The 14,487-nt window shown below is 38.8% G+C and overlaps 1 protein-coding gene across 5 annotated transcripts in view; it reads left to right on the forward strand.

Moving 5' to 3' along the window:
* FUT10 (fucosyltransferase 10) overlaps positions 1-14,487 on the forward strand; it is a 164,206-nt gene that overhangs the window by 54,386 nt on the left and 95,333 nt on the right. For 4 of the 5 annotated variants that reach the window (XR_006886663.1, XR_006886664.1, XM_046648679.1 and 1 more), the window contains exon 4: positions 5,519-6,354. Coding sequence is in view for 3 of the 5 variants with exons in the window: in XM_046648679.1 (XP_046504635.1) it covers positions 5,519-6,354 (836 nt within the window). In the remaining 2 variants the exon portion in view is untranslated. Of the gene's footprint in view, positions 1-5,518; positions 6,355-6,581; positions 11,169-14,487 lie in introns of those variants that run through there. The other variant, XM_046648681.1, reaches the window with a different exon arrangement.

Genomic DNA, 14,487 nt, shown 5'->3' on the forward strand with positions numbered 1-14,487 from the left:
CTCTTTCAGCTGCTGAGGAGAAACGTTAGAGACAACGCACTCGGATGCTTCGGGACGCACCTGGACAGTGAAGGCAGAGAGGGCCAAGACCCCAGAGAGGAGGAGAAAAGGGGTGTTTCCCCTGTGGTGGTCCTGAGTGAATGAAAGGGAAGGTTTTCGGGATTAGGTGAGGGTGAGTCAGCAAGATAGGGGGCATCCTCTCCCTTCTCCTCTTTTCACCCCCTGCCAGGCCCCAAAGAGAATCATGATTTGTGGTAGGAGACGATGTTAATTTTGAATACATGTTATACGCATTCAATGCGAACTGTGGCTCTGCACTTTTTTAAAAAAATCGTGAGTATATATATGTTAAGGTAGAAGGATAAAACATTGAACAGCTTGTTAGACTGATTTATAGCCTTAAATATTTAGGCATATGGTATGCAAGACACTATTTATACTCTTGCCTCAGGCTCTGCCCTGGTAGGAGGGAGATGCAAAGTTATTGACTGGCCTACAACACAGGCTCATTAAGGGGGCTTGGGAAATTTCCATGCCCAGGGGGTAGCATGGACAGCTGCCTAATTGAATGTGGTTGATTGAGAGAGGGCTGCAGCATCTATAATCGAGAGAGGGCTACATGACATAGAGTCGATTAAGCTCAGGTAAAAGGACTCATGAAGAGAAGTGATGGGAGAAGAGGGAAGAATATGGGTCTAGAAGTTAGTGTGAGAGCATTTTGAGTTGAGTGGCCTGCCAGGATCCCTCTGAGTTGACTAGAGCTGGACTGTCTGCAGAGGGGCCTGTGTGGTGCCTTGGTTAGAATTTAGCCTGAGGTAATGGGGGCGTTTCTCAATTACCAGCACCATTTTTTCATTTTTAGTTAACCCTCAGAACCTTAGAGAAAAATAAATAATCTGATGGGGTTGTGTGGGTAAGTGGAGGAAAGTCATGTGGAATGGCATGAAAAATAGCCATGAACTATGCATATGCTAGATGATAATATATATATAAGGCAGCTCCTTGGCCTAAATTGTTTTTTCTAAGAAGTTTTAGTTCCCTCTGTTGGGGTATTTTTTGTGGGACCCCATTTTATGCGACACACAGTTTTATGGTAGAGGTTCTTTTTAAAAAGAGAGATTACCTTTGGAGGATATTTTGTGGGAGCATTTCTCTTTTCTGAATGACGGCATGCCTGTCTTCCCGGGCAGACTGGACTTAAGCTGGGTAATATTTTTGTGGCTGTATTTGGGAGTGCCAGGAGTAAGTTATTCAACAGAATCAACGTTATAGCGGGGCCAGGGATCTTTCTGGTCCTTGACTATCAGCCAGTCTGGAAATTCTGGTCCCCAGCAGGGGTTTTAGCTCCAGATAAATGTCTCACACGTTGTTAGTAGAGTGGGGTTAATAATACCTGTTGCGTTCTGTTTTCACCAATTTGTTTGGGAATACTAAAAGAAGAATATATGCCCCTGCAGGAGAAAAGGAGCTCGTAACATGTATTGTAAAGTATTGTTGCTTTTCTGCTTGTCTGCTATTTCTAATTCAGTCCCTATAGTCAGAAATCTGGCATCATTTGCCGGCATTAATTTTATTCCATGTTGCAATTCCCTTTACAGTGCACTTTAGTGCTCAAGATCTATTTGTGAGCTGTTACTTAAAGGAACGAATAAATTTGTCAGTATTCAGTAAACACGAAATAACCCAGGGAATTGAAAGTTTGAATCCAAAGTTATTAAATGGAAGAGCCAGTGAAGATGACCGTATAAAACTAGTGAACCAATCACTTGCAAGTTAGCCACATTTTTATGGATTTACCATAGTTCAGTTGATTTTCATTTCTTTAAATATCCCAGTTCCAAATCTTGTTATAGTGAGCATTGCCCTGGAGTCAGAGAGAGCAAAGTAACTCAGTCGTTTCCTGAGTCACATCAAATACCTTTTAGAAATTGTTTAATATCGCCACTTGTATTCTAGGCCATGCTATCCTTGGAGTATTTTAGGTCTATCTAGTTCTAATTTCTAAAAGTTGAGTGTTTACCGTCAGACACTCTAGATTTAGGGGAGGAGCTCACTGAATGAAATAACATATATTTTTTAATCTTCCCCAGAAAATTTTGGTTTGGAAGAATTTGATTAAAAAACCTATTCTATGACAAAGATAACCAAAACCAATAGTAACAAATATTGGAGAGGTTGTGGAGAAAAAGGAACCCTCATACACTGTTGGTGGGAATGCAAACTGGTGCAGCCACTATGGAAAACACTGTGGAGAGTCCTCAAAAAATTAAAAAGAGAACTACCATATGATCCAGCTATCCAACTACTGGGTATCTAGCCAAAGAGCTTGAAATCAGCAATTCCAAAAGTCCCATGCACCCCAATGTTCATTGCAGCATTACTTACAATAGCCAAGATGTGGAAGCAACCTAAGTGCCCATCAACTGATGATTGGATAAAGAAGATGTGGTATATATACACAATGGAATACTACTCAGCCATAAAAAAGAACAAAAGCATCCCATTTGCAACAACATGGATGGACCTTGAGGGAATTACGTTAAGTGAAATAAGCCAGATAGAGAAGGAGAATCTCTGTATGACCCCACTCATATGAGGAATTTAAAAATGCAGACAAAGAGAACAGACTAGTGGCTACTAGGGGAAAGGTGGGGTGGGGGGTGTGCACAAAGAGTAAAGGGGTGCCTCTACAACACGACTGACAAACAATAATGTACAACTGAAATTTCACAAGATTGTAAGCTATCATTAACTCAGTAAAAATTAAATAATAAAAAAAAGAAATGGAACAAGAACAACAAAAATATGTCAATTACATCTCAATAAAACTGGAGGAAAAAAACCCCTAATGTGATTTTGTTGTGTGCGTTGTGTGTGTGTGTGTGTTGTGTGTGTGTATCTTGGGGAAGTTACTAGGAACTACTTTTTAAGGTAGCAAATAATGGGAAGTGTTTCTGGAAAGTTAGGTCCCTTTAACTTCCCTGTCTGTTAGAGAGGCATTCCCCCACTGTTAAAGATAGCCCTACTCCTACAAACTAAATAGAATTCAGATGGATGTATGAGAATCTCATGCTCTCATTTTTAAAAAGCCATGTTGCTTTTTAGAGCATGCATATAAACAAATGTTTCTTGCCTAGATTCTGCGGGCTTTTTTTGCTACTATAGACTGCATTTGCGAGGGACCCGCTGCGCTTCTCCCCTTCTTTCCAACATCGAGGTTCCAGGAGCAACTTGGCAGAACGTATAATGAGCCTGTAAGCCTCATCTCCTGGTTATAATGAGTGAAATGGTCATTATAATTGATACCAGTTTCAAGTCCTACTCCTTTTACCAGCACAACCTAAGCGGACCTAGGTATTGATCAAAATAAGGTCTAGACATAGTCATTTTTAATTCCTCTTACACTTGACTAATGTAGGCCTCAGCGGTAAAACTGAGGCCCTCCAGTCTCTGGAGCACTGGAGGCAGGCTTTGTGTCTTTCTGCTTCTCTGTTCTGTGTTTTGGATGTGCTGTGGCACACCCAGTGTGAGGCAGGTTACGAATCACCTATGTGCCACATAACAGCAGCCGACTTGAGTCACTCACTCAAGACACCTGTGCCTGATCCCTCAGTTAATTCTAGACCCACCTTTTTTTTTTTTTTTTTTTTGGTGAGGAAGATTGGCCCTGAGCTAACATCTGTTGCCAATATTCCTCTTTATGCTTGAGAAAGATTGTCACTGAGCTAACATCTGTACCAGTCTTTCTCTATTTTATGTGGGACGCCACCTCAGCATGTCCTTGACCAGTGGTGCTAGGTCCGTGCCCAGGATCTGAACCTGTGAACCCTGGGGTGCCAAAGCAGAGTGCACAAACTTAACCACTACACCACCAGGCCAGCCCCCTAAACACACTTTTAATTATATCTCCTCTAATCTCTAATCTTACCTCTTGACCCCTGCCTCTGACGCCTATGGGTTGGACTCCAGTTTTCCCTCTCCCGGGCAAATGGCCTTGGTGCCCTGTACGCCTTCAGTGGAAACTTTGTTCTAACTCATGTTTGTGGGTTCCAGCTCACATCATTGGCCACTTGACCAGCTTAGAATCTTTTTGAGTAGCAACCGCTTCAATGCATTAAATTGCCTTTCTTCTCAAATTCTCTTCTCTTTCGTGTCCTCAGTTTGTCTATTAACCTTTGCTGACCATCCAACTGTATATGCCATTAAATTTCACGTGTGTGGATGAGCATTCTTTTTGATGCTAAAGGTTAAATATAGCAAGTGCCAGGTAAACAAATATATAACCATTTTTAGATGTTAGTCTTTCATTCCTGATCATTGAGAATAAAAGCCTATTATGAAGAGAGTAGTACTTTCTTCAGCAATTTCTCTGGGCTCAATGTATGTCCTCCAATATGATCTTATTTGATCTTTAATTGTTTAAAAGTCTTTCTTGGTTAATTGATTTCTCATTGATGTACAGTTGGCACCAAAGAGTATATATTTATTTGAAAGAGTGTGCACTGGCATTAAATCATTTTTATGAATTCTACTAGAGAAAATGTTTTATTCTGCTGGAAGCATTTATTTGGTGCGTTTCTTCCCAGTGGATGCTGTAAGATGGATTTTGTCTTTTTGCCATTTCCTTATAGTTAAAAACTCAAATCAGAGGCCACAAAATTATCAGTATCAGGAACGCTTTAGAAATTCTGTATTGTGTATTGTGATATTGTTTTAATTCTTCTTTCTCGGTTATAGAAATAACTTCTTCCTGATTGGGTCTCCACCCACACAGTCAGGAAACAGTTGCTTACCACATCCATCACTTCTGTCTGCACATTATCATGTTTCAGAGGTTTCCCAATTAATCCTGTGGAAGCTAGAATCACTCATAATTGTAATCCTGTTATGCCTTCTTTATTTCTTGATGTGCTTGTTAATTCATGTCCATCCTGCAGCGGTCTGTAACATAGTGCTATTATCAGCTCTTTCGTCCCTAAAAGCCTCTTGTCTACCATTTTGACTAAGATTGATTCACTGTACTTTGTTGAAATCGATCATTTTGGATTAAAAAAAAAATCTATCCTGTATATTTGTTCTGGCTACTTTTGCATGATTTCACTTTTTTTCCAGTTAATCAATCTACTAAGGTGGTCACTTTTCCCGTTTTGGCTTCGTTTCTTCTGCTCTTTTCTTTTGTTAAGATCTGTCAATCTCTTTAATTCTCCTGCCCCCTCTTAGGCAAACCTCTGGGAAGAAAAGCCAATTGCAAAGGCAGTGGGATAAATTCTTCTTTTAGAACCAGGCTAGACACTACTCCCATTGGCCTTTTCATTAAATGAGAAAGAGGGTCCCTCTCCTTGGGGATTCTCTCCCTGAGCAGGTTCTCGGGTGAAAGCTTCATGACGGACAGCCAGGTACTTTGCAGACACTGTAACGTGCTTCTTATTTATAGCCCCAAACTCCTCTTACCAGGTGGACTCAAACTCAAACACCACAATTCTTTTGGACATACTAATACTGTCTTTTCTTCTCCTAGGTACTGACTTTAACATAGACAGTTTACCTCTGCCTCGCAAAGCCCATCATGACTGGGCCCTTTTCCATGAAGAGTCTCCAAAAAACAATTACAAGCTCTTTCATGAGCCAGTCATCGCCTTGTTCAACTACACTGCCACGTTCAGCCGGCATTCCCACTTGCCGCTAACTACCCAGTACTTGGAGGGCATAGAAGTCCTGAAGTCACTCCAATACCTTGTCCCTTTGAGGTCCAAAAACAGCCTTCGAAAAAGACTGGCTCCGCTGGTGTATGTTCAGTCAGACTGTGACCCCCCATCAGACAGAGACAGCTATGTTCGAGAGCTGATGACTTACATCGAGGTCGATTCCTATGGTGAGTGTTTGCGGAACAAAGATCTCCCTCAACAGCTGAAAAACCCAGCCTCTATGGACGCTGATGGCTTTCACAGGATCATTGCTCAGTATAAGTTTATCCTTGCTTTTGAGAATGCGATCTGTGATGACTACATCACTGAGAAGCTCTGGAGACCTCTGAAACTGGGGGTAGTCCCTGTGTATTATGGATCCCCCAGCATCGCAGACTGGCTTCCAAGTAATAGAAGTGCTATTCTCGTATCAGAATTTTCTCACCCCAGAGAACTGGCAACTTACATCAGACAACTGGATCATGATGACAGACTGTACGAGGCCTACATAGAGTGGAAGCTGAAGGGTGAGATCTCTAATCAGCGACTTCTCACAGCTCTCAGGGAACGGAAATGGGGCGTGCAAGACATCAACCAGGACAACTACGTCGATGCATTCGAGTGTATGGTGTGCAACAAGGTGTGGGAGAATATTAGGCTTCAGGAAAAGGTAAGCAAATCAAGGTTTGGCAAAGAGGTGCTAGGATGGCCATCCTGGTGGTCTCTGCCATTCTGTACCCTTCTGTTGCCTCATCACTGCTCCTCATTCCTATCAGAGAGGCAGGCTCTGCAGGAAGCTTGAAGGTTTCATCACTATCTTTTGAGGACTGTCATAAAGTCTGCTGGTCAGGCCCTTCTTCCTGAAGGCCTTAAATTCTCTTTTTATTTCTTCTGGAGGACACCATGCTGCAGATGCTGGGCAGTGAGACAAGGAGGCTGCACAGGAGGGAAGAAGGCCAAAAATTTAAAAAATTGAAAGTTCTGAATCTCATCCACATAGTCAGTCCTTCAACCTCTCTTCAATGCTGTGGTTTCTGCCAGACCCCTCACACTCATGCCCCACGGCTGCCATTTTGAAACTTATTTTCGTTTCACATACACAATCAATTAACCTCTCTGATTCCTGCTCTTTCTCTTTCTGGCATACACACATATGCTTATTAATATCTAGAAACTGTTTAAATAATAGTGAGGATAATCCTACAAGGCTTCTTTTCCTGAAATTATTGTTAATGAAGTTCTTAGTAATGTCTTTAAATTTCTTGATGCCCTTAACGTTTGTTTATTTGCTGACTTTATTTATTTATCCCAGGAATGGTCCCACTTTGTGTATCACTGAATTCGTTAAAGGTAATTTATTGAAAGAAAAAGGAAGGTTAGTTTCAACTACCTTTGAAATTTTTAAAAAATGAGATGGCCCACACATACATCATTCCCTGGCCTGACTCCTATATACACATAATGTTTTACCTAAATTCTCTGAAGGCAGATAATTTTTGTTAAATATTTAAATGTTTATTTTGGATAGCATATTAATTTCAGTTAAAACATAAACCTAAACAGTATATGGAATTATTTTTATGTATTGCATGTATACTATCTAAGACTTTCATTTGCTAAATAATGTTTAGACAAATTTAAAATATTTGAAAGATTATTTTCCTCATTTTAATTATTATGAAAATTTAAATTCTTTTGTCTGCTTTCGTATAACAAATTTTTACTCATAAAATCATTTATTTTAAGCTGAGTGTCTTGGTCAGCAACAGGAACACTAAAGATTACATCATTCTCAGAGAATGCATCCTGATTTCTAGTGACTTCCTTTATGACCTAATTTAAAGGGCCACATTACAGCAAAAACCAAAATACACATGCTACTGCAAAGACACATAAGAAAGTAGAGACCACATTAATTGCCTGTGCTTTACCAGTTATTTATTCTGAAAATACATCAAAGCTAAAAACAGAACTTCTGAGGGTAACGATCTGCCTGGGTCATCTTTCACAATCCTTTCCAGGCTTGGAGATTATATTTACAGAAAACTCAGAGAACTACACAAACCCTGCCTGCCCCTGCCCGTCACAGAAGCCCTACTGGAAGGACTCCTGGGGCCTGGGAAAGAGGGTATAATGACCTTGATAAATAGCTTTTTAAAAGATACAGGAGAATACATACTTTCCGGCATTTCCAACAGAAACAGCTAACTGTGGTATTTCAGAGTGCCTGAAGGCGGTGTCATTGAATGTCCTTCTCTTTGGAGTCTGAATAAAATAGAGGGAGTAGCCTGTCCTGCGGTGTGCTCTGATTCCTCCCAGAGAGGTGGGCCAGGAAGATGGTTAGAAGGCTTTGCTTGGTTTCAGTGAACCTGTTACACTTCTCAAATGCTAATGTGCTCATTATTGAAAAGCAGAACAAAACATACCATGAAAGGAAATTAAAGGGGTTTAGACCAGTTGTTTTCATTTGCATTCATTTTACAAGATTTGTTATAGCTTATATATAGTATACCTTAATGTAAGCTACTTAAATATAAGTTTCTTCACTTTTTCTCTTTCAGCCAAAGGAAAGCTGAAAGAAATAATATGATTTCCTCTAACTCTGGGTATTTTTTATCTCGCAGTTGGTAATAGTTTAAGTCGTTGTATTTAGGTATAGAAAATACTATTAGAAAATTAAATTCATTTCCCCTTTCTCTACTCTCCATCTGCTCCTCTCCCTCTTACAAACACACAGACCTAGTGTATTATCTACTGCTGTGTACACACTATTATCACAAACTTGGTGGCTTGAAAGAACATACCTTTGTCCCCTCCCCATTTCTGTGGGCTAGGTCATGGCTGAGCTGGGTCCCCTCAAGGCTGCAATCAACGTGTCTCTCAGGGCTGGGTTCTCATCTGGAGGCTCCACTGGGGGCAGGTCTGCTTCTCAACTCACACACTTGTTGGCAGACTCAGTTTCTTGAGGTTGTAGGACTGAGGGCTTCAGTTTCCTGCTGGCTGGAGGCTGAGGGCTGCCCTCAGCTTCTAGAGGCGGTTCACAGCTCGTTGTCCTGTGGGCTTCCCACCGTGGCTGCTTACTTCCTCAAAGCCAGCAAGGGAGAGTGAGATTCCAGCAAGACCAGTGCTCCAGTCTTAGGTATGTAATCATCTGACGTAATCACATACATCCTCTCACCTTTGCTGTTTTCCACTGGTTAGAAGCAAGTGACAAGTAACACCCACACTCAAGGGGAGGAGTTACACAAGGGCATGAATACCAAGAGCCGGGAACCATGGGGGCCGTTTTTACTGTGTCCACTACACCAAGTGAATCTGAGTAGGCTTGTTCGTTGTGTCGTCTGCTTTGTTTATGTCAGGGAAAGTCTTTCAGTATTGAAGAGGCCACCTCATGAGTTAATTTTAGTCAAGGAGCATTTATTGATAAATAATTGTGTCTGTAAAGAAGGTAGAGCAGGGGAGACAGCAGGGAATCCTCAGAAATATAACTTCATGGAACTCGGATAAGTTTTTAAAATATTAGCTGTATTGAGGTATAATTGACATACAGTAAACTGCACATATTTAAAGTGTACAATTTGATTAGTTAGGACATATACCTGTGAAACCATGGCCACAGTCAAGACGACAAGCATTTCTATCATCCTCCAAAGGTTTCCTTATGTCCCTTTGTAATCTATCCCTTCTCCATGTGCTTCCTCAGGCAACCACCTGTCTGCTTTTTGTCACTTTTGACAAAGACTAAGGCAGTTTTCTAGAGTTTTCTATAAATGGAATCATGTAGTGTGTTCTCTTTTGTGTCTGGCTTCTTTCACTCTGCATGATAATGTTGACATTTATCCACAATGTTGTGTGTATCAGGACTTCATTTCTCTTTATTGGTGAAGTTTGGACATACCGAAATTTCCTTATCCACCCATCTATTGATGGACATCTGAGTTGCTTCCAGTTTATGGCTATTACAAATGAAACTGACATGAACATTCATGTACAAGTCTTTGTATGGATATGAGCTTTCATTTCTCTCTTGTAAATACCAAGGAATGGAATAGCTAGGTCATATGGTAGATATATGTTTAACATTTTGAGAAACGACCAAACTGTTTCCCAGAGTTGTTCTGTCTTACATTCCCACCAGCATTGTATGAAAGTCTATTCATGGCCAATTTGATGTGGTCAGTCTTTGAATTTGTGCCATTCTGGTGGGTGTCTAGTGGTATCTCACTGTGTTTTAATTTACATTTCTCTAGTAACTAATGATTTTGAGTATCTTTTAATGGCTTATTTCCCATAGATATCGTCATTAGTGAATTGTCTATTCGAATCTTTCGCTCATTTTTAAAAAATTGGGTTGTTGTTAATCTTGAGTGGTAAGAATCCTTTGTATATTTTGAATACATGTCCTTTGTTAATTACAAAGTGAACAAATGTTTTCTTCTAGTCTGGGTTGTCTTTTCATTTACTTAACAGTATCTTTTGACATGTAAAGTTTTTAAATTTGATGAAGTCAAATCAATTTTGATTTTGACTCAAATCAATTTTTGATTTGACTCAAATCAATTTTTCATTTGAGTTAATGAAGCCAATACATTTTTTTTCTCTCATAGTTTCTCTTTTTTGTGTTCTGTTTAAAAATCTTTGTATTCTTCAGCAAAAAGAGGAGGATTGGCAGCAGATGTTAGCTCAGGGCTAATCTTCCTCAAAGAAAAAAAACTTTGTCTAACCCGAAGTCACTAAGAGTTGCTTTTATTTTATTCTAGAAGTTTTGTAGTTTGAACTTTTACATTTAGATCTATAATCCACTTAGAGTTAATTTTTGTAGTGTAGTGTGATGTAAGAGTTGAGGTTTGTTTATTTTCGTATTCAATTGTATCAGCACCATTTGTTGGAAAGATTATTCTTTCCTGACTGAATTACCTTGGCTTCTTTTTCAAAAATCAGTTGGCCATATATGTATGGGTCAGTTTCTGAACTGATGAATATGCCTGTATTTGAGTACTGTAGCTTTATAAGAAGTCTTGAAATGAGGTAGTCTCAATCATCCAACTTTGTTTTTTTTCAAAATTATTTTCACTATTTTAGATCTTTTGCTTTTCTGTATAAATTTTAGATTCAGTTTGTCAAATTATATGAAAATTCTTGACGGGATTTCTGTTGAGACTGTGTTTAATCTATCTATCAGTTTGGAGAATTGATAACAATATTGAGACATTTAATACATAAGAATGATGTATCTGTCCATTTATTTAGGTCTTCTTTAACTTCTGTAGACAATGTTTTGTAGTTTCTTATGTACAAGTTTTATAACTTTTTGGTTAAATTTATCCCTAAGTAGTTAATGTTTTTTGATACTATAATAAATCGTATTTTTTTAAACTCTATTTTTTGATTGTTTGTTGCTAGTATATAGAAATAAAATTGATTTTGTTTATTGACCTTGTATACTGCATTCTTGTTAAACTCACTGATTAGTTCTGGTATCTGTTTTGTAGATTTCTTAGAACTTTTCTGTATAAATGATCATGTAATTTACAAATAAAGGCCATTTTTCTTCCTCTGCCCCAATCTATTTGTTTTTCATTTCTTCCCTTTTTCCCCTCACTGCATTGACGAAGACCTCCATTACAATTTTGAATAGTATTGTTGAGACCATATGTCTTCACCTCGTTCTAGTCATAGGGAGAAAAAGTTCAGTCTTTCATCATTTATGAGTTAGCTGGAGGATTTTAGTTGATGCCTGTTATCAGGTTGAGGAAGTTTCCTTCTATTCTTAATTTGATGAGAATTTTTATCATAAGTGGATGTGGAAGTTTGCCAAATAATTTTCTTCATCCATTGAAATGATCATATGGTTCTTTTTTTTAGTTTCTTTAATGGTGAATTATAGTGATGTTTTTTGAAGGTTAAACAGACCTTGCTTTCCTGAGATAAACCTCATTTGGTCATAATGTATTATCCTTATTTATTGTTGGATTTGAATTGCTAAAACTTTTGTTAAGAATTTTTGCATTATGTTCATGGGATGATCTTTTCTATATTTTTCTTCTGATGGCTTTGTCTAGTTTTCATATGTGGTAATGCTGGCTTCATGCCCACTCCTCTCATGTTTCTGGAGGAGTTTGTGTAGAATTGATATAATTTCTTCCTTAAATATTTTGTTGAATTTACCAGTAAGCCATCAGTACCTAGACTTTTGTTTGTGGGAAGGTTTTAACTATAAATTAACTTGTTTTAATAGATACAGAGCTATTCATGGCATTAATTTCACTTTGAGTGAGCTTCAGTAGACTGTGTCTTCCGAAGACTTTTTTTTCATTTTGTCTAAGCTGTCAAATTGATTGGCATACCATTGTTATTACTATTCCTTTATCCTTTTAATGCCTGTAGAATCTGTATGTCACTTCTGTCATATCTGATATTAATTTTTGTCCTCTCTCTTTTTTTCATGATCAATCTGAATACAGTTTTATCCATTTCATTGATCTATCCAAATAATAAGATTTTGGTTTCCTGGTTTTTTTTCTTTTTTCTCCCCAAAGCCCCAGTACATAGTTTAATATACTAGGTGTAAGTCCTTCTAGTTCTGTGTGAGATGCCACCACAGCATGGCTTGATGAGCAGTGTGTAGGTCTGTGTCCAGGATCAGAACTGGTGAACCCTGGGCTGCCAAAGCGGAGTGTGCAAACTTAACCACTATGCCCCAGCCCAGCCCCTGGTTTCTTTTCTTACTTTTCTGTTTTATATTTTAATTACTTTTGCTCTTCATTATTTCTATTCTTTTTAATTTGGGCTTAATTTGCTCTTTTCCAAATTTCTTAAGGTGGAAACGTGGGTCGTTAGTTTTAAACTTTTATGTTTTTCTAATATACATGTTTAATGCCAAGAATTTTTCTCTAGTCATCACCTTAGCTACACCCTACCAATTTAGATTATCATGTTAATACTAATTCAGTTTAAAATATTTTAAAATTTCCATTGTGATTTTTTGTTTGACCCATGAGTTATTTATTAGTATGTTTTTCAGATTTCACATCTTTGGAGATTTCCTAAATGCCTTTCTGATACTGGTCTTTTCCATTGTGTTATTACAAATATGTTATATGACTTGAATCATTTTAAGTTTACTGTGACTTGTTTTATGGCCCAGACTGTGATCTATCTTGGTAAAGTTTTATGTGCACTTGGAAAGAATGTGTATTCTGCAGTTGTTGGCGAGAGTGTTCTATAAATGTCAATTTGGTTAAGGTGGTTGATAGTGTTGTTAAAGTCTTCTATATCTTTTGTGATTTTCTGTTTACCTCTGCTCTTCATTGAGAGGAATATTGAAATCTCCAACTGTAATTGTGCATTTGTCTTTGTCTTCTTTCAGTTGTATCAATGTTTGCTTCAACTATTTTCAAGCTCTGTTATATATGTATCTAGTATTACTGCGTTGTTTTGGTGAATTGGCCTATTTATCATTTTGTTCTTCTAAATTCGTTCCTGGACAGTATTGGCTTGGTTGTAAGTGTTCTGTTTGCTGAAGGGGAAGAAGAAAGCCATCTGCCAGCATGCAGTATTGAAAGTTACATATAATCAAGTTTGGTGAGAACCTTCCTAGGGCCCTAGTGGAAAAGATTGCGCCTCCCGTGACTGATCAGGAACCAGGAACCTATGAAAGCCTAAGTTGCAGAGATAAGAAGCACAAAATAAGCAAATAGGTCACTGGGAATAATGGTGAGATTAGTCAATCCTACTTCTACTCTTTGGTTCCCATAATTGTGTAGTCCAGCTATTTGGAGTACGGTCTTGTATTTGGACCACTAGTTTAACAAACCTGTAGAGTATCGTCCCTGAGCTGGTATTTGAGTTGAGCCTTTAACAGGCTGTTCCAAATTTCTTTTGGGCCAACTTCCTCTGAGTGATGGGGTACTTGTAAAACCAGTAAATCCTATATCCCCTCTCATATTGTCCATTGTCCTAGTGTCATCTGTCCATTTCAATACCTCTTTCCCCTGATATAGTGGGTCCCTAGGTCTGAGTCAGTGTTGTAGAAGATTTCTTGTTGTGAAAGAAGGTATTCTATAACCCCTGGATGATAGTGCTGGCAGAGAGATGGGGGATAAGGAAGTCAAACATGGGTAGAGTAAGTGTCAGTTTCAGTAAGGATAAATTGCTCTTCCTTCTAGGGTTAAAGGGTTTCACTGTATTCAGCTTATCACTAAGTGCCTAGATGGTCTCCTCGAGGAATGGTGCCTTATCAAAAGGCTCGGTATTGGTCATTGGTGCTGGTAGGTTAGGTATTCAACAGTGGCAGTAATTAATTCTGCCTTTTGGAGTGGGAGTAAAGCTTTGGGGTCCATGCATAGCCTCTATCATTGCCATGATGTCTTCTCTGTTCATGGGCCCCAGGAACCAGTATTGGAATGAAAAAGGAGAAAGGTTGTCTGACATCCAAAGATAAGTCATTACTGTCCACCTGTTGCTTGTGAGCTTCTTCTCAGTGGATGCTTATTGTGGGTATTAACGTAAAATGTTGATTGGGGCAATGTGGATCTGCTCCTCTATAGATACCAAATTTAGCAAGGCAGCTGCAGTTGGGTCTACTGTTAGGTTAAGTTCATGGTAATTTCCACCATCTTCCATGATTTATCTTGTTTTTGTCAAGGGTCAAAGGTGAATTAAACGGGGAGGGCGAGCTATGGTGTGGGGACAGTCCCTCTGTCTGATGGGGGCATGGATCTCTGAGCTTTTCGAAGGATATGGTATTGCTTCAAGATTTACTACCTTGACACCCCAAATAATTGAAGCAATCTTGAGAAAG

The sequence above is a fragment of the Equus quagga genome, chromosome 22 (genome assembly GCF_021613505.1).
Source record: "Equus quagga isolate Etosha38 chromosome 22, UCLA_HA_Equagga_1.0, whole genome shotgun sequence".
Taxonomy (NCBI): domain Eukaryota; kingdom Metazoa; phylum Chordata; class Mammalia; order Perissodactyla; family Equidae; genus Equus; species Equus quagga.